Source organism: Uloborus diversus, chromosome 1 (assembly GCF_026930045.1).
Source record: "Uloborus diversus isolate 005 chromosome 1, Udiv.v.3.1, whole genome shotgun sequence".
NCBI classification, from domain to species: Eukaryota; Metazoa; Arthropoda; class Arachnida; order Araneae; family Uloboridae; genus Uloborus; species Uloborus diversus.
The window spans coordinates 134,050,210-134,076,043 of record NC_072731.1 but is presented as its reverse complement, the minus strand read 5'-3'; the positions used below and the strand labels follow the sequence as shown (position 1 = coordinate 134,076,043).

The following is a 25,834-nucleotide window of genomic DNA, read 5'->3' as shown; positions in this document are numbered from 1 at the left end:
TTTACAGTACAGTGAAACCTGTGTAAGTTGACCGGTGCACTACTTTAGTGGTCAACTTTAACAGGTGGTCAACTTACAGAGGTTGATTTATATGGTAATGGCTAATTCCGTGCATGATAAAAGTGGTCAACTTAGACAGGTGGTCAACTTCACAGGTTTTACTGTATATGCTTTTGAACAATAACATGATAGATTGCAGAGATGCGAACAAAAACGGGGGGAGGGGGTTTCAGGGCGCATGAAGATTCAGAGGAGTAGTTTAAGGAGAATTTAGTCTTTTTTGGGAGAAGCTCATACTTAGAGGTTCTTCATAGTATTTAAATAGGGTGCACCTCTGTGAATTGTAGACAAAATTCTGAATTACACTTTGCGTAGTATCATTTAATTGGTTTGCAGTACTATTAATAATAACATAGTTATTCAAGATCATTAGAAATCTATACTTTGTCCTTTATTTCATTTTAGCAGAATAACAATATTGCAAGATACTGAAACAATAATTAGTTTTAATGCATTGAAATCACACAAGTTCTAACACTGAACAAACAAAATTCAAGCTGATGTTGTAAATACAGCATATTTTATACATAGAACAACATATTCCAAAACTTCAAAATCAACTTAATTTTTTTAAAAAAAATGATTTTAATATCATGATCCAAAAATTGCTTGATTTTAAATCAAGCTGATTCAAATTAACGAGTTCTGCTGTGTGTGTGTGGGGGGGGGGGGCTGTAAAAAAGTTTCCATATTTAATTATTTTGCATTTTATTTTTATAAATTTAATAAAAGTTTTTCAATTACAAATTTATTAACAGTGAAATAGTTGAAAAAAGAAATCATGTTGCTTACCACAAATGCATAAAGTCAAAACTATGACATCAAAGTGATTCCACAGTGATAAGAAGTAATACTGCCGGAATGCCAACATTTTTAATATACATTCAACTGTGAATATGACAATGAAGAAAATGTTGAGTTCAGTCATTGCTAAAGCAAACATTTCTGATGGATCTGGGTCATACATATCCAAAGCAATCAAAAGCATGTGTAGTCCAATGAATACAAATCCAGCAATCTCAAAATTATCGCTTGTAACCATGCGATATAAGAAGGCTTGAAAATGCAGCTGTGAAAATATAAAGGGCGAAAATAAGAATTTGAATATGTTGTAAAAAGTCACTCCTCAGATTTGACAGTTGTGACATAGATATTTTAAAATTCATAACTAAACACTAATTTTTTTGGACTATTTATTGCTTTTAAGATTCTAAATTTGATTACAAACATATATTTTTTTACAGCTCTGTTATCATAAAAACTATCATCTACACACAACTCTTGCGATTGCTATTGTTATTTGCTTACCTTAGGAGGTGGTATCACCTTTTGTAATTTTGTTTGCTCAATTTTTTTCACTGCTGTTTTGTATAAATGTTCTGTTCCATTGTCACTATTTTTCAAAGAATCTGAGAGGGAAGGAGAGAAAAAGTTTATAATCGAAATTTTGACGTATACAGAAGGTCTCCTACTTAAATATATAATGAAAAATGTTCTTAAGAAAGCATATCAAAAACATTTATTTAAAAATTCTTCAGAGAGAATGGAGTTTTTAAAGTACATTCATAATAAAGTTTTACAATGGATGCAATTAAAATATATATATTGAAGTACCTTTTTTCAAGTCATTGAAGTAACAGCATGTAATTCCAACAAAAAAGTTCAAAGTCAAAAATGTGCTGAACATAATAAACATTGGAAAAAATAAAGCTGTATAAATCTCGTTTCTCATGTGATGAGCCTGAAAAGAAATATTAATTCATATTACTTTTAAGTTAAAAAACAGCTATTTTAAAGTTTTAAGAGCATAAATGCTTACTTTATCAGAGTTATCCATGATGTTAGACACAAAACTAATCCAATTTTGCAATGTTGCCTGTTAAGCATAAACATTCATTTAAACTTTTTAGGTATTGTAAGATCTCATCAATTAATAAAAAAGACAGAATCGATTTTTTATTTACAAATAAACATTTATTATTAATAATATTATTATTATTATTATTTTGAGATTATTTACTAAAAATATTTTTACAAAGTCTAATGTTTGATGTTAAATTTTTTTGTGTTCTTCTGTAAAAAAAGTAATTGCACCAGCAAAAAAAAAAAAAAAAAAAAAATCTATTTTTATATTTTTTTTTCAACAATTTATGATGTTAATATTTCCTTCTTGTTAATTAGAAATATTTATCCTTGGCATAATTCATTTTCCTCCCTATTTTTCTACATAAATTGTTATTTCTGAATAAATTTTGCTCTTTCTGTTATAAATACTACCACAAAAAGCTTTATCAATACCTATGAAAGAGCCCATATTAAATCAAGTATTAAAAGCTATGTTTAGGTACAAAAATGTTACTTAAAATAGATGAATAACAGTAAAAATAAATAAATGAGGAAAAGTGATAACTATTAAATTTAAAAGTACAGTGAATTTGAGATAACTTGAAGTCCGTCAACTCGAATATTACTATAACTCAAAGTTTTTATTGAGTCCCGACTCATTTGTCTTAAATTCCTTGCTAATTATTCTCAATATCTCGAAGTTAACTTCCCTTAACTTGAAGTTTTTTCCAAGTCTTGAGGATGACTCATTTTACAATATCATAACTGTAATTTGCTAAACAATTGTTTTTTTAACACAATCACTTAATATTGTACATCAGCTTATGTATTTTTAAATATTTAAATAATAATTAGACAAACTGACTTTTGGCGCTGGAAGTGGGGTAAAGAGAAAAGCAATAATCATTTAACATGAAAAAATAGCCAAGCATCATTTGAGCATGGTTTACTTCATTTATGAAATTTCTTGGTCATCTAATAATATTTTCTCCTGCAACTTTATAATTTCTATGATCAATTTGTAATCATCCTCACCGCAAAGGAGAGGAACATCATCCCAACTGCATTCAACACACAGTCGAGCATCCCGTATCCCAGATTAATGGGGGGGGGGGGGATTTGGGGATGTATTTCTGATCAAGGAGTTGGTGGACTTCGCTTTGTGCAAGGAACTGTAAACGCTCAGGTGTATATTGGCATTTTGGAGGAGAAATTGCTTCCTACTATCCAGGATCACTTTACTTCAGTTCCAAACGTCATTTTCCAGGATGATTCTGCTCCCTGCCATAGGGCAAAACTGGTAAGTAACAATTTAAAAACCTTTATCCTGCTATTAAGATTTAAATTGACATGGGGTTAAGTCATTTTTTTTCTCTAAACTCACACGCAGGTTCAGAAATGGAAAAATGAGCATGGGATCAGCAGTTTGCCTTGGCTCAGAAACAGCCCAGATCTTTGTAAACAATTATCGGATTCCTGCTGTAAAATGTTTATTTCATAAGTTTTGCAGAATTTCACATACATTCATCGTTAATCGGTCGACCAAAACTTCTCACATAATCCCATTGCTGTGAAAATGTGAGGGTGATGCAATTTTTTTTACCAGCACTGTAGGCTTGAACTAAGAAAGAAGGAGTTTTGAAGGAGTTCAAACCAAAATGACAAAGTTTAAAGGGCCCTTCAAAAAAATTTCCTACATGAAGGAGTTTTGAAGGAGCATACGAACCCTGGTGAATGACAGTAATTTTTCATCGTGTTAATAGGAAGCTTTTCAATTCTTCTGAAATTACATTACACAACAAACTGTCTGAAGCTTGTAATTTACCTCAAAGAAAACACGTGGAATGGAATGTTTTGCCTTTTTCGGTAGAACTGTTAATCATCGCAAGCTAGCATATACGAGCTCTGGAGTTGCGAATTGTGATATATGTTTGGAATCACCCAGCTTTAGAAGTTGTGTTTAATCAAAATATACAGATTGAAGTCTTAATAAGAATAAATAAATGATAAAAATTATTTCATTAAACATTTCAATTTTGAGAAATCCATTAACTTACCACTTGAAGAAGAGCTATGTAACTATTTTCAATCGAATCAAAATTTACTGGCGAACTCTTATATGTACCATTACTAGCATAACAGTCTGACTCAGAAAGAATATTAAGATTGTATCCATTGGCATCAATGCAAGTCTGCAACATTCCACTGAACATGGCACATCCCATTATAGCAAATATAAGCCAGAGATAGAATACAAACAGAAACACCAAAACATATGAAGGTAAGGCATGACTTAATGATGTTAAGATATACTGAAAAGACAAAAGGGGATATTTAAAAACAACAACTGAGGATAACAAAAACAAATATCTATTTTTAAAAGTACAATCAATCCTAGGGTTAAGCATGCAAGAAGCAATCATTTGATTTTAAAACCATTAAAAATCCATCAATTCCAAAAGCGATGATGCACCACATATGCAGGGGCGTGCACAGAAATTTCGTGGCTTGTCACAAATGACTTTGACGGGGCCCCTCCATATTGTTTACCCCTACGTCCCTAATATATTTCACCTCTCATTTTAAAAAACTCTGGCCTTCTTTAGGCTCGGGCCAGGGCAAACAGGTGCCCTTTTCTTCCCCTTGCCCTGTGCACGCGCCTGCATGTATGGAGTTCTCCATCAAGAGCGCTACCCTGAAAAGAGACAAAATCTCATGAAAATTGCAATTTTTGTCTTAACTCCCATCCCGCTCTTCTGGTTGTCACCCCCTACAAATGAATTACACGAGAACTAGACTGCTTGCTTCATTAAGAAATAAAAAAATACCTTTGTGCCGAGAAGTAACAGGAAATAACCCCAACTTTTGTAGCATAAATATACAGATTACTGCAGACACGTGTCTCGGGTTTCTGTACCCAATGGTGTAGTCGAAGGTGGACATAAGGGGGAAGAGGTCCCCTCAGGTTTTAACTAAAGTATTCCCCCTTTTAACATGAAATATAATTTTAGTTTTAATGCCCCTCAAGTTAGAACCTTATTAGCATCCCCCACCTTTGCTTCCACCACTGGGACACACAACCCATGTCACCCATAGACCCGTCCATGTGTTCATTCGTTGACACCTTTCTCCCAAAAACATATCATTGGGCTACCAATTCATCCCAAAGAATCATTTGACAACAGGCATTCGCAGCATACATGAAATTAATTACAACACTATTCGAATGCAAGAACAACACACAAACTTCTACAACAAATATTCGAGAGGCAAATCTTTCATCATAAAATCATTTAAACAACAGGGGTCCTATCCATTCCTCACGTGTACTAGCGCACCTCTTAAAAACGAACCCCCCCCCCCTCAAGAGCACCACGACTTCCTTTCCCTGTACAATTTTTTTCTGAAAACAATAAAAACCATGCCCATTTATATGTTAAAACATTAATTTTTCAAAGCCAGCCCTGTGACAGGGGTGCACATCCCCTAAGAGCAAAAGCCCAACCCCCCTCCTAAATTTAGCAAAGACCGCCCCAAAACAAGAGCTTAACCAAAAAAGCAAGAAATACCCATCAAAACAACCCCCCTAAAAGTTTCAATGCCGCAGCCTGCGCCACGACCCCTTCCCCCACCTAGCTGGGCACCCGTGCCTCTGACCCAGTAAATGACAGATCTGCCCCGGTAACTGAATCCCTTCAGAAGTCAACTATTGGGAGGTTCATTTGATTATCAAATCGATCGAGAAGTACACTGCTCGAGTGATTGACATCTTGAGAAATCAACATCTCGAGAAGTTCACAAAGCGAGAACTGGAGCATTCCATTCCTCGAGAAATCAACATCCCAAGATGTTCACAAAGCGAGAACTCGAGCAGTCCATCGCTCGAGAACTCGGAAAGTGATAATCGAGTACTCGAGTAGTCATTGCTCAAGAACTTGGGAAGGGATAATGAGAACTCGAGCAGTTCATCGTTCGAGAACTCGGGAAGGGATAACGAAAACTCGAGAGGTGATAATTGAGAACTCGAGATGTGATAATCGAGAACTCAAGATCTGATAATCGAGAACTTGAGATACGTCAATCAAAAATTCGAGATACGTTAATCGAGAATTCGAGATACATTAATCGAGAACTCGAGATACGTTAATCGAGAACTCGAGTTGTGATAATCGAGTGATTCAATTATGAGAACTTGATTATGCCCATCACTAATAGGCATGGCCCGCTGTTTTGTTCAATGTTACAAATCGAAAAGCACAAATAGTGAGAATGTTACAAATTTGGAACCAAATGTTCAAAAATTGGTTTCTGAAAACCATGCATTTAATAAAATAAGCATATAGTAATGATAGCAAAAAATTTTTGGTTTGTGATTTTCTTTCCTAAAGTATATATTCCAATGCTATTTAGAAATGAATGTTTTGAAATTTTATATGCGTTACATTCTGGCCCTTGAGAATGATTTTAATATGAGGTGTAGACCATGAGCAGAAAAGGTTCGGTCACCACTGATCTAGAGGGTGGCAATGGAAAAGCCTATTCACTGCACCCTTACCTCCAATTTTCCTTGTCCTTAATACTAATGATATTACTTATCAACAATCTGCAACCCTTAATGCCTTGCAGTCCCAAGCCAGATTTTACAAGTTTTGAATGGTATTTGTTCTTCATAGTGTTTTTGATGTTCAGCAGCATAAATTAAGTCAATTTTTTTAATAGATAAGCAAAAAAAAAAAAAAAAAAACATGTGGATAAGAATATAAAAAACAGAGCTGTTAGAGAGCAAACATTATAGTGTTGTAACTTGCAACATTTCCTTTCTTCCAGTTCAAAAACTTGAAAGAAGTTTGAAATGAATTTCTACTTTCAAATTGTGAATTCTGAAGAAGGGAGATATATTTAGTGATGTGGATCGGGTAAATACCCAGTGGGTAGGTAAATATTTTTTGGGTATTTACCTAAGGCCTGGGTAAATACCCAAAAGCTGGGTATTTTACAAAAATTGCAAAAAGTAAATGGGATTTTTTTTTTTAAATCTAAATATGAAATAATTGGAAACACAATATACATATGTAATGATACATACATATGTATTACACAGTTTATAATATTTTTTATTGAAAGACTTGATGAAATTGTGAAAGAAACCTATCGTGAACCAAAGAATCTTTCTTTTCAATGTCATAATTGAAGATGTATAAGCAATTCAATGATGAACTTCAGGATTTTAAAATCAATCTAAATTAGTCATATCCAAAATAAAAAATAAAAAAAGGAAGCATGGCTGTTTGGAAGAAAAAACTGAGGAGTTATTAAGACTATGATGTTATTTATTTTATTGCTGTTCAAGTGATAACAAGACAAATATAGAAACAGTTTTCACATTAATAAGCAAAAGGAAAATCAAGATATTATTTTCTGTTGCCTTGCTCATTTGCATTTTCTCCTCGGTACTTCGTGATGAAAATTTATTCAAACTATTTTTAATGCACGCAATTAGTGATGTAGGGTGGGAAAGTTAATATTATTTTGGGTAATTGAAGGCTGAGTAAGACCTCTAGTAGTTGCGCGTTTTGCCAAAAATATTTAGGTGGTATCAAAAGATGAAAATTTTCTTTTTTAAACATAAACAGTAAAATGAAAGATTAAAACTATAAAAATTTATATATTATAATTTTTTTAATTAAAGGCTTAATGAAATATTATCAAAAAAAAATGTCAGAATTTAGAATGAACTATTTTAGGCTCAAATTTTCTTCATTTTAAAATACTATTTTGGAATTTTATTTTAAGACTTATTCCATTAGTTAACACAGGAGTTTTGAGACAGTATCAAAATTCCATCCTGCTGCAAGTGTAGCTATCTTTAATTTTTCTCTTTCCCATTATCAGTTCTTTATCATTTTGAAACAAACCTCAACAGTTTCTTTCCTTTAGAATTAATAAAAAAAAATTTAAACATCTTCAAACACATTTTATTGAAAAAGGATTGATTAAGTATTTTTATGCTAACATTTATGTTGTACTGCATTTATTTTTATTATTAAATTATTTTGTTCTTTAAATTAAAACATTGTAAAACAGCTTGAAGGTCTCTATTTTTTTCTCCCACTCAATACATATACTTGAAATACAATAAAAAGTGAAAGTCAAAATATCAAAATGAAATAAGCGAACTAAAGATTGATACGTTATCACGGGATAGACCAGCCACTTAGTTCGCAAGGTCCATTCTTCAGAACATCTTTGGTTTGTTCCTTTCTATTTTTGAATTTTAAATGTGTCTGTATATTATGTGTGTGTGCGTGTCTATTATATATATATATATATATATAGAGGTTTGGAGGAAATTTCTGCAAAAGAGATAAGTAAATAAATAGTAATAATATATTGAGCGACATTTTGTTACCTTTTGATGTCGTGCAGGGACATATTACTGGGTTATAAAAGACTAGGACCTTAAAAAATTGATGTTTGCTTTTTTTTCGTAACCCCCGTTAAGGTTTTAACTTTTTGTAGGATGGCTTTTTATATCTGAAATTTGGCTATCAACATTGATTAGGCATATCCAACACATTTAATGTGAATATCATATTAGGTTGCTAAGTTGTTTAACACAATACTTCTTTAAATATGTGATCAAAAAGAATTTTTGGGCAAAAATTGTTTTGTATATGGTTGGTTATATACATACATAGTAGAATACATACAGAAAAGTATTTTAGTTGAATATAATTTTTTGAAATAAATACCCGGGTAAATACCCACTTTGGGTATTTACCCGGGTATATACCCTGGGTATTTACCCCTGAAAATAAATACCCGGGTATTTTACATCACTAGATATATTCAAACAAAATATTTTTTTTCCTCAGATTTATAGCTCGATATGCAGTATTTACAAAATACATTGTTATATTCATTGAAAAGATAAACACATGTGAAATTATGCATAAATAATATATTTTTTTAAAGTGAATATTATCACATCATTATTCAAATAATTTTTCATAAAGAAAAATTATATTAAATTTTGAAGAAAAATAAGACCAATGATTTTGCAACTTTCATTGTTGCAAAAACAAAAGATAGTAATGTTCAAAAATCATAGTACATAAAATTAAGACAGTGAAGTAGAAAAATACCTCAGATTGCCTATTAAACTTCAAAAGTTTGCACAGGTGTAGCAGTCGAAAAACTCTCACAATTTTCAAGACAGGGTAATTTGCTATAGCCAGTTCATTTAGTACAACATAAGCTGTAGAAGTCTATCAAAAAGGGAGGAAGGTAAAAGAAAGGGAAGGGGGAGAAGAAAAGAAATTATTAAGATGATTGTATAAAAATATCCCCAAAACAATTTCAAAATTTAAACAATTTCAAAATTTACCTTTCTGAATAAAAGTTTGCAAAGCATTTAACTTAATGTTGCCAAACAGCTTCATGCAAAAATAAAAGTCTAACAAGAAAATAAAGAAAGGCTGTAATATTTTGAAAGCAAACTTAAACAAGCAAAACATATGCACATGTAATTATAAACTAAAGTAATTATTATAGTGTAGTATGCACTATATGCATAAGGTAAAACTAAGGCCATTACATAGACGAGCCTAAAAAAATCAGCTGAAGATAAGCCGTTTTAGATCGGAGTGCATGTTTCAGTGGTTGTCTTTTCTGGCGAGTTATTTGTTACAAAAATCTGTAACAATAAGGACAGATAAATTGTGCAACTTTGATCGACTTGGCGAAGTTTGGCAATGTCCTGAAACTTTGCTCTGGTAATCCTAGCTCCGTAACAATGAAAAATTTGATCCAACTGGCTGACCTTAAGCTGATGCCTCGGCTTGTCTTATACAGCGGATGTAGGTAAAATAAGTCATCATATTTAATGCTTATATAGCACATATTTCTATGCTGCAATACTTGGATTTAAAAAAAAAGATTGATACAGAAAAGAGAAACACAAAATTATAACATATTAACTGGAAACAAAAATGTGAGTAATAAGCAAATAATAATAGAAGACTAGCAAGTGAACAAAATAATAAAATATCCTATGATGATTTGTAAAAGTTATTAAACAAACTTATTGTAGACATTTTAAAATCAAGCAAATAAGATATCTATGTAACAGTCTTGATGAAAGTAAATTAGTATATTTGTGGAAGGGAGGAGGGTGATTAAGAATTGCATTAAATTAGCTAGATATACAGTAAACTCCTGATTATCCGCAGGATAGCACAATAACCACAGATAATCATATTTGCAGATAATCTACATCCACAAAGTAAGTAAAAAACAATACTAGTGTATGCAATAGCTTTAGAAAGATCAATAACACTCGCATACTTTAAACTATAGCTAAATTGATAACATTGTATAAAAAAATGTATGTAAAACTTATATAAAAGGATCACTCATTATTGCAAATACATAATTATAGCAAATGGTACAAACAGATTAACTGAAACAATTAAACCAAAAATGTATAGGGGAGGGGAAGTTTGGAACAAAACTAGTCTGGTTACTCAATTATCCTAAGTCTAGTAGATCTAGAAATCAGTAAGTAGTGTAGATTTAAAACAGTAACTAGGGTAGATCTAAAAATTAGGTTTCAAGTAGACAGCTTTTGGTGACCATGAAAAATTTGATGTCACTGGAAGCAAAATTGGAAGAAAGAAATAGGGCTGTCTAGAAATAGATTTTGGCACTTGTTAAGTTTAAATGAGTGCAGCTGTCTTTATTCAGGTAATTATTGCTGGATTTTTTTTTTTTTTTTTTTTTTTGAACGTGTGAAAGGTTGCGGATAATTGGGAGCATAATAGCATACTGTAACAGCCATCTCAGCACAAAATGAAGTATTTTTGAGACCCTGCAAATTGTATGCGTTCAGGGGCGCCGACTTGCAAAAATTATTGGAGGGGCCAGACATCACCGGGGTTTAGGGTGATGTAATCTCACGGACCCCCCCCCCCTCACCAAAAAAATAAGTGTCAGATTTTAGTACCTTGAAAATGCCAATTTACATATTTGCTGGTGTGTATAATTTAAACAAACAAACAGTATGTGTCATGGCGTTTTCAAAGTAAAACAATCTAAAAATTGGTATACAAATTTTCTGGTTCAACGAGATCATGTCACTTTTCATAGTAAGACATTTTTTTGTTCTATTTTATCCGAGCAGTGCCGTAGCTAGGCATTGATATAAGGTTGGGCACTTGACTTGCATGGAAGACTTTGGAAAAAAAAAATGCAAACACGCACGGTATTTTCGTAAAACGGTAATTTAATTTACGCATGCTTTTTAAGACCAGTTGTTTTTGCATCAGTGATATCGGCTTACATACTCTAGTGTAAACGCAGTCTCTCAATGTCTAAGTCATTTAAAAAAACTCAGTTGATTTTTCAAAATTTGTTTCACAAAAGCAAGCACTTTTGTTCAACAGCAATGACCTGTGTGAGTCCAGCTGATGTAAACCACACCATAATGTAAGAGGGCATCATTTCACAAACCTCAATGTAAAGTGCATTGTGGTACTCCTTTGGGATTTTGAAAGTGTGCAGTGAGCTGGCTTCATTGTTTTCATACTTCTTTAATACGTCGATTCCAAGGAAGCGAAGGATCATCACTTTGTGAAGGTTTTTCTGTTAAACACAATTCCCAAAAGTATTCAAAACTATCGCGCCTCCCATTTAATATATAAATCAAACCCTAATACATATTTTTTCCAGATCAGCAACACTTTGATGAGTGCGCAGCAGCGCTGGCCACCGGCGACAGACTTGACCCGTAGGTTCACGCACTGGGACAAATTCTACATGTGCTTGCAGCACCGTAACACTATCATTATTCACATAACTCGTTTTTAGTTAACCTGCTTAATAATTATTTGTTATACTCATTATTGAATGTATTTTACACTGTAACTCTCTTCAAGCAAGGAAACTAAAAGAAAAATTTGTGAGTTTAGAAAGCATAATATAAATAATAATTTTCTTGAATTATTGGGGGGCTCAGGCCCCATGGAGTCGGCACCACTGTATGCGTTTGCACCAAAATTGAAGAATATTTTAGTGGTAAGAGGCACTACTGTTGGTAATGTAGACCCGATCGAATATTTAAAAAAACTTACTGCCAATTAAAAAACTGTCAGCTCACCTTCTTCATCAACTAATAAGTTATAAGTTGGGGTTTTTAATCATTTTTTTAGGCTTTTGATATAATAATAAAGTATGATGATACATCTTGAATAAGATGATTAGGTGTATACAAAATTCTTGCTCATTAGGAACTAACTTCATACAAAGGAGTTAGCATAAATGCATTGCAAATTTAAAATATTTGTGTACTTGTTTCATAATCATTGACACATAAAAATCAAAATATATGTTACATAACTTTTCTAATACAACAAATAGATTAACTAGAAAATTCAATGAAAATATATGTTTTGGTTAATGCATCATTCTTCTGTACATTAATGTTTTACCAGTAAACACAGACAGCCTGTCTACAACATCTAGAGACTACAGTTTCACCCTTGCTATGGGATCTTCAATTTGGAATAGTCATAAGCAAGATGGGGGCAGATGCAGTCTCATTAAAGTTGAAATTTTATGCATAGCTTTCATTAGTCCTTTTATAGAATTCATTAGCTTTTACAAAGATTATGTTTTTATTTTTTGATAATGCAAGTGCATAGACAAAAAGTATTGCTTCCTAATATCAAGAGTCAATTTTAATATGTAATTCATATTAAATTTCATATTGAAGCAAATTTCTAGCAACTAAAAAAAGTATTCTGAGGGGAAAGAAAGTATTTTAATCAAATCATTAGATCAATAGGACATTATATGAAAACAAATTAAAATATCAAACAGTAAAAATAGCAGAGCATATTTCATTAGCACTAACAAAATGCATACACAGCCATAAAAATAAATAAAAGAAGAAAGATCATGCATTAATTGTTATGAGAAATAATGTATTGCTTATGAAAGCAGAATCATTCAGTTTTTTAATAAAGCAAAAATAAAAATGCAGCATAAAATATAATACTCATACAAGTTAAAAAAAAGTCATCATATTGAGATACAAATTTACTTAATACTAAGTATATGAAATGAACCTCTTTTTAAGTACAAGAGAACTGAAGAATGTAACAAAAACAGCAATTTTTGTCACCAGGGATCCATTAAGGTTTTTATTTTTAGGTCTACATTTTGTGAAAAAAAAAATATTTTTTAGAACTTCCTTAATTTTTGTAAAAAAGAACTATTTTTGTGTATTTCCCTCTTTATTTGGATAATATCCCATACATTATTTTGTAAGAAAAAAAATCTTGTCACATCATGAGAAGAGAATTTTTGGCAATCACAATTCTAATATGAAATCTCTCCAGCTCTAAATATTTCGGAAGCAGTATTTAATTTAAAAAAAAAAAAATACTAATGTCTTCTTTTCAGTAGAGTTGACTCAGCTTACTACTAGTTAGAAAGAGCTGTTTTTACAAATGAAATTTTGTGAAAGGACTAGTTTGAAAACATGTAATTTTGTGAAGAGGTCACTTTTTCTATTTAGAATTTTATGAAGAGGACACAAAATGGAACCTATTTGTATCTATTTGTACCTATGGTCCTACATACAATTTTTGTTGCAATTGTTCGTTTCACAAATGGCCTTTTTTTAAATTGCAAAATACAAATTTCGCTTGCTGCAGAGATCTGCAGAAGGGAGTGAATTTTGCAGGAATGGCAAAGATTTCTGCCTAAGAATAATTTAAAAGCAGCACTAACCTCAAAGCTGCATAAAGAATTTGTTTCTGTTCCCCTCCAAAAATTCTCAAATCTCAGAGTAGCCCCAACGAAAATAAAGGTGGTGGGATCAATGGTCAAATGCAGCAAGTTTGTTATGGAAGTAAAAAGCAAAACATACAGCAAAAAGAAAAGATTGCATCAAAGAATGATACAGGACTGAAAATTGTAGCGGCTTGGTCCAAAGACGGATCCAGAAAATTTCCAAGGAGGGGGTAGTGGATTTTTGAGCTAACCTCTTATTGCATATCTGAGTTATAAATGTTTGCGGTGATGGGGGGGGGGGGAGTTGCCAAATAATTTTTATCTAAAACAACTTAAATATAAAGATTTAGGGAAGGATGTTTCCCCCCCCCCCGCCCTCTCCAACATCAAAGATCGTCAAACACTGCGCTTTTTTTGAAACTTCGGTTTTGAAAAATTATCAAAGGATAGTCACTGAACCCGTTCTTTCCCCTAAAACTACACAAGGTGTCTAAAATCACGTCTTTATGATTTATATTTTACAAAATGCCCGAGGCTAAGCATCCAAACTTCTTTTCCTAACATCGCCAAAGATCGTATTAAATTAATTGCCTTTTTGAAATTTAAATTCCGAAATGTTTCACGAGTTGGGGGGGGGGGGAATTTGAAAACCCTATTCCTTTTCTTAACATCCTCAATAAGGACCGACACTTGCATTTTAAGACTTTAATTCAGAAAAATTGCCGGGGCAGAATCCCCCAAGGGAGGGGCATCTCATCCCCGACTCATCGCCTCTCCCTTGTATCCGTCCTTGAGCTTGGCACACTTTCAAAGCAAATAGTCTTTCTGGAGTGACATGGCACAGCTTTTAAAGTACTGCATATTGCAATGCAGTAATGCAATGCATATTGCAATGTGCAACTATAGTTGGGACAAACCTAACCTGGAAGCATTATGAAGGCTATGCAGATCCTAATCACAGCATTGCAATGCTGAGCAGCTAAGCTTGTCCCAACTATAGATTACAAACTGCTTGATCTCTTAACCCTTTTTATCAAAGTTAATATCAGGGTTTGTCGATACAGTTGACTCCCGCTACAACGCCATCCGACTTACGCAAAATGGCTATAACGCGTATTTTTCACGAGAAAGAAATTTTAGAGCTAACGCGAATTTTTAGCCCACAACATAAATTTTTTTAGAAGGAAGTATCAGCTTCGTTATTGGCTACTAAATATTGATTTCGTGAATGTTATTACGTCCGTTTGAGCATAACTGACAATCAAAGTTCCCACGCTAAACTAGTCTAGTGCATCAAATAACCATAATGGCACCTTAGTGTCACCTTCATCTAAAGTTTGAAAATGTGAAGAAAAAGAAAGTTTCTGTTAAAAAAAAAATTAAAAAGGCTAAGATTCTTGATATGCTTGAACAATTACAAAACGTCAAAGGTAGCGCGACAATAAGTATGAGTGAATTTTCCATATGTACAGTTAAAAATCCAAACAAAAAAATGTACATATAAGTTTAGAACTTAGTTTCAATATTGAAGTTTGTAGAGCAGTTTAGCAAAGTAAAAATTATGAAAATGGAAGCTATGCGCGCTCTTGCATTGTGGATTAATAAAAAGATCAGGTAGAGGAGATGTAGTCACAAATTGAAACGTTTTAAATAAAAGGTGAAGCATATTTAAAAATGTATTAGATAAGAATAACAATCTGATCTTAGGTCATGAATCATCACTAGTATCCTCATTTTTTAACTCGTAGCTATTGCTACTGTATCTACTGTACAGTACTATTTTGTACATCATTTTAATTTTACTGCATGCAGTGCATTTTGTGTTGTTTTATTTTATATCTTTTATTCCCATTGGTCATTCATTTTGTGCATCTTAAGTATTTCATGTTGAATAACAGTTTTTTATTTTTTAAATACAGTAAAAGTTCAGTTCTTTATGGAAGAAACTGTAATGGTTAAGGAATGCTTTAGAGCAATTTGAGGGGTGTTTTGAAGGGCCTAAAAGTATTTGGTATGCTTTAAAAAATTTGTATGCATATATTTTTCTACAACGCAAATTTTCAACTTACGCGAGGAGTCTTGGAACACATCCCACGTTCTGTCGGGACTCGTCTGTATATATCAGTTCATATATATCATGATATATATCACAATATATATCTCATATTTATTTTGAAAATATCATGATATTTTGATATTTTTTATACTTATTTTTTCAAATACGGTACTTTCAATATAAGAAGTATATTTATCATAGTAGTATTGTTCATTTATTATTAAAAATAACCAAAAAGTTATGTACTATATTTTTATGATGTATTAATACATCAATAATATAACAAAGTAGTATAATATTCCTTTTTTACTTGTATTTCATACTCATAAAATTATTAGTAATGTAACTATTTTAATTCATATTAAAAGTGCTTAACTAAATCGTAAACATTGCTCAGAAAATAAGAAAATGGCTTAATGACAGTGCAACGACTAATGCATATTATTTATTTCTGATGAATCATATAACTGTAAAAGTAGCTAACAAAAAAAAAAAAAAAAGAGTAAAACAGTTAATGCTAAATTAACTTAAAATTGATAGAAATGTAAAACAAAATATTAGATATAAATAATGAAAGGAACCTTAATTTTAAGTCTACATATTGTAATTATAATATAAGAAAATAAAGAGTGATTGGAGGATGCATTTACTATTTTGAAAACTTGAGTTTGTGTTAAATGAAAATATCGGATATACATCAAAATATCCGATATACAGTGAAGCACCATTTATACGTTTTTGAAGAGACTGTATGAAAAAGCGTACAAATGAAAACTAGTATGTTGTGGCCATCACGAAACTTTCTTCTATATTTTTCTTTTTTTTTTCTGATCCCTCCCCATGCTTGACGAGGAAGCAATATTCCCAACAAAAACAAAATTATACATGCAAAAACTTGACGACTATCCCAATGTCTGAATTATTGCAAAAGCAAAGCAAAGAGCGAAAATTGAAAGTTATTTTAAAAGCCTTGCTTGAATTAATTACAAATATTTTATTTGTTAACAAACATAAGATGGCAACAGTTAAAAATTTTAAATCATTGAGATAATATTTCCTATCATTTCCATACAATTAAAATCATGAGAAATACGCAGACAACAATCTATTACGATTTATCTTTCTTATTGTTGCATTAATAAAAATATTTTTATTCGCAAAAAAAAAAAAAAATCAACACCTCTTGGAGCGATCGGCGTCAAAATTGAACCAAAGCCTGTTTACATATGGATTCACATATATTCCAAATTTCAACCAGAACGTAGCATTACTTCTTGAGATAGGGCACTCAAAATGGAAAAAAAGAACGGGTGATTGCGTTACCCCCTTTTTAGCTGTTGACACAAAAATAAAATCAGTTCTTATACCCACTAAGGGCTACTTGCCGATAAATTTTTCTTTCATTCTGTTCATTATTTCTTGAGATACAGCAGTCACAATTGACGACAAAAAACGTTCTATAGCTCAACCCCCGTTTGAGTTATTGACACCAAAATTGAATCAGCACCTGTTCCTGTTAATACCAACATATGGACCAAATTTTGTTTGATTCCGCCAGTTACTTCCTGAGGAATAGCAAGCACGCGTAACTCAAAAAACGTCCCATTGCTCCACCCCCCTTGGAGGATTTCGCGCTAAAAACTAATGGGCACAAGTTCATATAAGGGCACATATGTGTACTAAATTTCGTTCGATTTCATGCGGTAGTTTTTGTTGTAGAGCGGCCACAAAAAACTGGTCACACACAGACGTGACACACATACACACACACACACACACATACACACACACACACACACACACAGACAGACATTTTCCAAAAATGGTCGAAATGGACTCAGCACACCTCAAAACGTTCGAATCCGTCAAAATTCGAAATTCGAAAATTTGCACGAATCCAATACTTTCTTCTATATATTAGATATAGACAGGGCCGGATTTAAGCATGGGCCACATGGGCCCGGGCCCAGGGCGGCAAATTCTGGAGGGCGGCAAATTCTAGAGAGTGGCGATGTGTTTGAATTAAAAATTTTATCAAAAAAAAAAAAAAAGAAAAGAAAAGAGAACCGGCTAAAGGTTGACTGCCTCCCTCACTCCATGCTCAGGTCCTGGGAATATGAATACACCATTGTAACATCAGTCACATGGTTCTAATTAGCTTAAAGGTGTCTGTCTGGGAGGTATTTTTTAGCGGGAACTTGAGGGCGTTTGATAAGGAGAGGAAACGGACGAATGGCGGCTGCGCTTTTGCTGATTTTTTTTTTACTGGTCGTAACGGTCGTAACCGTAACTCACCAAACGCCGGACCGAGAAGGTTCATTTCAAGAAGGTTCCTCAAAATGCGGGCCTAAATATTCGCCGTTTTTTTGGGGGTGAGGAATTTGTATGTTCATACATTTCGCACAGGAAACTGAGAGGTCTGGTGTCCAGATGTCGGTCCGTTTCCGAAGGCAAATTTATACCTGAGGCTAAACGATGGAATGTGACGTATGGGCTTCAGGTAGTGCTATGGTACTACTACAGTGCACAAGTTTCGTTTATTCCGTAAGCTCGTGTTATTTTGCTCTCCCTCACAAAAGTATTGTTTTAAATTGCAGTGAATGTTTATGCTGAAAATTATTACTTTTGTTTTCGTGTGATACCAAAAGCTGTGACACTTGGATACTTAAATCAGTGCAAATATTTCAATAAAGAAACCTTGGTGCATTTAGTGGCCGAATTCAGATACTATATTGGCTATTTGTGCTTAAATCTGAAAAGATGGACGGACGCAAAAGGCTCAGTGGCGCAGGATATAAGAAAAAAGCAGACGAAAAGAGGAAAAAGCTAAGTGAAGTTGTAAATAAAACCATAAAAATAGATAATTTTTTTTAAACTAATCCACGTTCAGAGGAACCTTCTTCCGAATTGAACTCGAATTCAACTATAGAACACGGAGAAAACGTAGAGGTAGAAGAAGAAAGACATAAAGTAATTACTGAAGAGAAAGAAGCTGCATATGATGTTAAGGGGAAGGATAATGATCGTTTTCAACCTGATCCCACGAAGTCTAGTACCTCCAGTGGAACGGACAAGCCCAGTAATGATCCAATATTCTGGACCGTCAATGATGATACCAGAGACTTCTTCGTGAAAAATGGGTTTGATCAAAATAAGGATGGAAATTTTGAACAATCAAAAAGATCGTACCCTGAAAAAAATAAGTTTTTGAAAAAATCACTCTTTAATCGAGAACTTGCGAACGGAGAAATAGTAAATAGAGATTACTTGATCTATTCGCCCAGCCAAGGATCTATATTTTGTGGCCCGTGTAAACTATTTTGCACCACTTCAACTCAATTTACTGACGGTGGTTTTAATGATTGGAAGCATGGTTTTCAAAGGCTTAAAGAGCATGAGAACTCTCATACACATCTTGACAGTGTCCTAACCTTTAAGCAAAGAACTGCTGATATAGGTTCCATTGACAGGCAGTTAAAAACGCAAATTGAAGAGGAAGTGAAGTATTGGGGGAAAGTACTTCATAGAGTTGTCGTCGTTATTAAAAAACTGGCATCGCGAGGACTAGCTTTCAGAGGAGACGATGAAGTGTTTGGTTCCACCAGTAATGGCAACTTTATGATGTGCCTTGAATTGATTGCAGAGTTTGACCCATTCTTAAAATCACACATTCAAAAGTACGGTAACCCTGGTCAAGGAAATACATCTTACCTTTCATCAACAGTATGTGATGAATTAATTGATTTAATGGGTAAGAAAGTTCTAGAAACTATCTTAAAAGAAGTGAAAGAATCGAAATATTTCTCAATTATAGTTGATTCAACACCCGATGTGACACATAATGACCAGTTGTCTTTTATTTTAAGATATGTCAATGAAATGGGATACCCTGAAGAGAGATTTGTTGGTTTTTTGAAAAACCAAGGTCATAAAAGTGTAGAACTTGCAGAAGCAGTTTTCGAATTTTTGAAGACACATAATTTAGACATTCAAAACTGTCGTGGACAATCATTTGATAACGCATACAACATGTCTGGAATATATAATGGCTTACAAGCCAAGCTAAAAGAAATAAATCCATTGATATCTTATGTTCCTTGCTCTGGCCATTCTCTCAATTTAGTAGGATTCCATGCTGCAGAATGTTGTACTCTTGCGAAAAACTTTTTTGACTTACTGCAATCACTCTACAATTTTTTCTCTTCATCTACCCATCGATGGAGCCTCCTTGAGTCGTTTTATAAACCCGGTGAGAAGAACCTAACAATTAAAACTCTAAGCACAACCAGATGGTCAGCAAGAGAAGATGCTTGCAAAAGCTTAAATAGAAGTTTTCAGCCTGTTGCAAAAAATGCCTAAAGAGTATGACCGATAGCCAAGAAGAGAACGGAATTACGAAGAGCAAAGCTAAAGGGCTTTTAAAAGAACTCATTTCTCTTGAAACAATATTCATGGCATCATTTTGGGGAAATGTACTAAACGAATTCAACTCTGTAAGCGAAAAAATACAGTCCCATCGAATTAATCTGTACACTGTTGTTAACTTATACAATTCCCTTGAAAAATTTCTGAACGAGCTGAGAAATGCTTCATATTTTTTTATTACTGATGCGCAGAAGAAATTACAGGAGATTAGAAATATTCTTGGCATAGACAGTGATTGTCTTGAAAGCAATAAGAGACAGAGAAAGAGGAGGAAATTCTATGATGAATCAGATTCATCTGAACTTGAAGAAGGTGGGGAAACAGAAGAAAACTAGATCCGTTGCCTGCAAGAAAATTATGCAACAATAACTGATAAGCTTTCGACCGAGTTGAATAAGAGAATTGGTGTATATAAAGAGTTTTCAAATAGATTTGCATTTTTGTCAAATCTACGTAACTTAGATGTGGAAGAAATAACAGCAGTAGCAGCCTCACTGCAAAAGTTTTATACAGCTGACATTGAATATTCGTCATTGGTGATCGAGTGTATTCATCTAAAGGGACTCCTGCCCCAAGAAAAACCGGATAGTACGGAAGAAATGTCCCTGTCAGAGCTGTATCGATTTATAAAATCAAAAGATCTCCAAGACTTATATCCTAATCCTAACATAAGCATTTGCCTTAAAGTGTTTTTATGCACACCAGCAACTATAACTGTGCAGCTGAAAGATCTTTCTCCACACTTTCCCGGATCAAAAATTATTTGAGATCTTCAGTAGGCCAACAAAAATTAGTTCATTTATCGATTTTGGCTATTGAAAATGACTTAACTGTTAAATTAGACTTTAATGAGGTTATTGATACATTTGCCAATAGTAAAGCAAGACGTAAGAGGTTTTAATGAAACAGCTCTTATTATTCGTATTCTAAATATGTTAATAATCAAGTGCAAACACCTTTTTTAAAATTTCAACTGTAAGTTTATATATCTATAATGTTATTTATTATGTTAATTTCTTACTGCTATTCACCCACCAGTAGTGAATTTCCTTTGAATTTAAGTATTTGAAGTGCTTTTGTCTTAAGGAATTTGCTGATTTTTTTGTATATATAAATCAAATCATAGTTTTATGGGAACGTACTCATTTCTAAGGTTTTTTTTCTATCCTGAATGTTTTTTATCATTAATCAAGCCATTTAATATACGTTCAAACTAATGTGCCCAAAACTTGATAATATGATATAAGTATTTGAGTTGTGCTCATGTGACGAGTTAAAGATGAAAAAAATCATCGCATCAAAAAACTCATTGTCAGCGTCGGTTCTTCAGGCCGTTCTTACTCAAAATTCTTGTTGAGTGTTGATGATTAAATAGCTAAATTTGATAAATGATAAATAAAAAAATTCAGCAATAAAATAGTTTTATTTATTTTAATTATTTTTGTTGTAATTTAGTTGCAAATTCAAAAGCACAGTTTCTGAGTTTCTCTATCATCCTTTTAGTTTTAATGTTGTTCGAATTGGAAGTTCAAGGTATTTTAAATTTGAGAAAAATTAGTGTTTCAATATTGTTGATTTTTTTTGTTTAATTCCTCTAAATATTAATTGAATTCAACTAGCATGAGCATTGTTAGTTTTTAAAACGACCATAATGAATCGAGTGGGACTGAATCTGTTCAAAGTAGTGTAATAGCGTAACAATTTATTTCGAAATATATAAAAACATAAATCATATTGGAAAATTAATGAAGATATCATAGCTATATAAAAGTAATTTTTGAGTTCTACCACCATAAGAATTAGTTTTTTTTTCATGAACTAGACCCATTTGTATCCACGGCAAAATGTAAGAGAAAAAAAAAAACACTCTTAAGCATACCCGCAACTTGTCATTTATTTCAATTCCTTATTTTATCCCAATCTTGTCATACCTTTCTGTAACAAAGTACGTAATATTTTCAGCAATAAAATCTTCTTTTCATGAGAAATAGTTTACTTGGCGTTGCCTTTCAGTATGTTATTCAATTGTTTATATATATCTTGTTTAAATCATGCAGCTCAATTTTCACCCACTTCCTGTCATTAGATTTCTTTCTGGGTTGGAACACGACCTCAGATGCGATGACAATGCAATATTCTATAATCAAAGTAATTAATTAACTAATCATTGTGAACTTTTTAATGAAACTAATTTCATGCTATATTAAAGTGAGCCTTCAATAGTAAATTCATTAATATTCATTTTTATTGTTGAATGCATCATTTCACTGTGCAAGTTCAAAATGTTTCATGAAATAAAACAAATCAAAACAAACTGCATGTTAAATACTGCCGGAACAAAGTTGTTGAAGTATAAACTTAAATGGTTGATTTTTAAACCAGGCGGGACTTAAAACAATACCTAAAGCTCCATTGAAATGAAAAATGATCCATCAAAAAGTTAAGCTATTTAACGCTTAAATGGTGCTTAATAGAGCACATGCATTATTTTTCTACGTTGATCTAAGTAGGAATTGCCTTAAAAAAGCTTTTTTATATATTACTTGTTTTTACTATAGTGTTATGCTCATTTCTCTAAGAAAATGGGTTTCCATACTCACAACATCTGTTTCCTGGGTCAAAGAAAGTAATTCCTTTTCTAACAATTTACAAAAGTTTAACTATTCAAAAAAAAAAATGTGGCAAGAAGTCAAATGTTCTGTCAACTACTAGCGGAGTTCAATAACTACATATTAACGACTGCAACTTTGACCTTTGATAAAGTGAACATTTAGTATTATAAAATAGGGTTCTCCGTGGTTGTTTATATTCTGTTATATTCACTACGCAACGAACAGAAGAGAAAGTTATAAAAATCGAAACATTTTACCCTTGAGTAAAATTACCGTTTTTTTTAATGAAGTAACAAGTGGGGGGGGGGGGGGGGAGGGGCGGCAAAAATGTTCGGGCCCATGGGAGTAAGATCTGTAAATCCGGCCCTGGATATAGAAGAAAGTAAAAACATATAATAGGTATAGGTTAAGGTGTATTAAACTCTACAGGGACCAATTTAAAAAACGTATTAATGATAAAAACTTATAAAAGAGAAACGTATAAATGGTGCTTCAAATATTCTATCGGATATTTTCGATATTTTAAAAAATATCATGATATTTTAGAACCCTTGTTAATGCAGAATACTTCTCAGTTAGTTCAAAAATCAACAAATAAAATGCTGCAACCAAAAACAATTTCAGCTAAACTTTATAATCATTACATAATGCAGATTGTACTTAGTTCTACTTTGAGATGATTTTGGAGTCAAAACTAAGCCATTAATTTTAAGAAATATGCATTTTAGTTTTATAAGTGTGCATGTGTTTCTCCATTTGAAAGAACATGAAACTTACTGTTATTGTCTTTAATGGTCTTCATAAATGATCTATTAAATAAGTGTGCAAGAAAACTAATGTATAGTTATAATAAAAATGAGTAGTTCATAAACATTGAATACTTACTAATGCTATAACAAGTTCTGCAACACAACAGATTGAAGAAAAGTATCCCTTTATGCCAAATGCTAACATTTTCAGTAACATTTCCAACAGAAATAACGAAGCAAAAATTTTATCTGCATAATTGGATATGAGTTTAATAATAGGAGGCTTATTTGACGAGAAATTTGATTCAACAGCCTGCAAGTAAAGAAATATTACAGTATGCAGATAGATACAAAAATGAAATAATCATTAAATCATTTAAACAATAATAAAAAAGAACATTGCTAGAAAGTCCTCATCTTTTGGATAAAAATATTAAAATCACTTAGTCAATTTAAGAAATACAAATTCTTTATAAGTAAAAAATAGTAAAAAGAAGAAAATTACCAGTTTCAGAGAACTTGCAATAATAATAAGGGTAATAAGGGCCAGATAATATTTACTCTTCACACAAATTAATATCTTTGTCCGAAGTTTTTTCAAAATGCGAGAAAATCTGCAGTCAAGTTTGCAAAACGGAAACAGATTGTAGCAGAATTCTGGGAGACAATCAGATGCACCAGCAGCTAGGTTTGAATCATGATAGTTCTTTTTGTGAGTTAATGACATTCGGCGCATTTTACTCTCACTCAGATTGGAAGATTGCACTTCTTGAACATTCCAATCCATTCGGAATATTTCTATAAAATACAAAAAAAAGTGAAGTGAAAAGAAATGTGGTGGGGGTTGCTATAGAAATGAAGGAAAATAAGGCAAAGTATTAAACATGATTTCCAGGGGTTCAAAGAATCAAGACAAGTAGCCTTCCCTAGCCAAATAAATAAATGAAGAGAAAAAATAAGCAATTTTCTACTTACAGGAACAAAATTAAATTAGTAAAGTGAAAAAAGAAAAAAACTCCATTTGTTAAATTGTAATATAATTTCCAGTCATATTTTCTTCAACCTTTCAGTGCATACTATTTTAGATTTTATTTTATGTACAGTAACTATACCTTTTGCTATTCTTACTACTACAGCACAGATCTCTACATAAACTGCTCTTTATTGCTAGCCTAATATGAATTTAAGAAGGGGGGGGGAGGAATCAAATAACAGAGACTCAATAATTTAGTTTATACAAATAAGACCTCCCCCCCCCACGACATTTATTAAAAGAAACAACTTAATCTCTATTTACTTAATATAGATTGTTTAACTGCAGGAGAACAACAGAGCAATAATTCCTAAACAAAATGAATTTTACAAGAATTTACAATAAGCAATTTTTAAAGTGCCTTAGCTTTTAATTTCCTGAAAGTGATTCGGAAAAATTGTATTATTATTCTGATACATTTCATACTTTATCCGGTTTTGAAGGTAACATTTTTTAAAATTACACTGCACAATCTTAGATATACAGTATTCAATTATAATTAAATTTTAGGATAAAAAAATTTTGAATTAGTAATAATTGCAAAAATATACCTCCAGAACCAGATGGCTTATAACTGCAATGTCTACTTAAAAAATGTTTACACTCCAGTCTTCGTAAGTGCAAGAGACTTTCCCTTGAAGCAGTAGCACTATCATCATTGCAATTCGTGCGTTTCATGGGCAAGGGCTGAGAGAAAATTGTAAGAAAAAGATAACTAGAAAATTATAGTACTTCATAAAATCAACCAAAGATTTTATAAATTTAACATGAGGGTGAATTAGACTTTTTTAAAGTAAAAAGTGCAATACAGTCATTACATTACAAAAACAAATATTTTGTGATTAATAGAATACATATATTTATTTTAAAAAATATATTCATAACATATTTTGGTGCATTTTCACTTATAGCAAAATGTTGATTGCACACAAAAAAGTAAAGAAGAAACTTAAGCATTACATGTTTTCAAAAAGCATCATATATACATTAAAATCTTTACCATTCAAGAAGTAAGTACTTACAACTGTTTCCTGATATGATTTAAGGAGTGGGGTTAGGCTTAAAAGTCGAAATGCTCTCAGAGCTTTGAAAATATTTTTCTGACCATCAAAAAACTTGATAGACAACAAATCAATCAAATATATCTAGAAAAAATAAAAAAATGAAGGTTTGAATTTGGTATTTTTACCACTATTTCATGCAGGCAATCTGCTGTAAATCATTACTTTAATCTACTCATTTGTTATAATACAATTAG

At 32.3% G+C, this 25,834-nt stretch overlaps 1 protein-coding gene across 1 annotated transcript in view; it reads right to left on the bottom strand.

Moving 5' to 3' along the window:
* The window catches only part of LOC129235179 (sodium channel protein para-like), a 72,241-nt gene that overhangs the window by 7,658 nt on the left and 38,749 nt on the right, over nucleotides 1–25,834 (bottom strand). The window contains exons 16-25 of the mRNA XM_054868877.1: nucleotides 25,599–25,721; nucleotides 25,128–25,263; nucleotides 24,049–24,341; nucleotides 23,680–23,856; nucleotides 9,051–9,173; nucleotides 3,963–4,217; nucleotides 1,880–1,936; nucleotides 1,675–1,801; nucleotides 1,369–1,469; nucleotides 853–1,129 (exon numbers count right to left, since the gene is read on the bottom strand). Of these exons, the coding sequence (XP_054724852.1) occupies nucleotides 853–1,129; nucleotides 1,369–1,469; nucleotides 1,675–1,801; nucleotides 1,880–1,936; nucleotides 3,963–4,217; nucleotides 9,051–9,173; nucleotides 23,680–23,856; nucleotides 24,049–24,341; nucleotides 25,128–25,263; nucleotides 25,599–25,721 (1,669 nt within the window). The remainder of the gene's footprint in view (nucleotides 1–852; nucleotides 1,130–1,368; nucleotides 1,470–1,674; nucleotides 1,802–1,879; nucleotides 1,937–3,962; nucleotides 4,218–9,050; nucleotides 9,174–23,679; nucleotides 23,857–24,048; nucleotides 24,342–25,127; nucleotides 25,264–25,598; nucleotides 25,722–25,834) is intronic.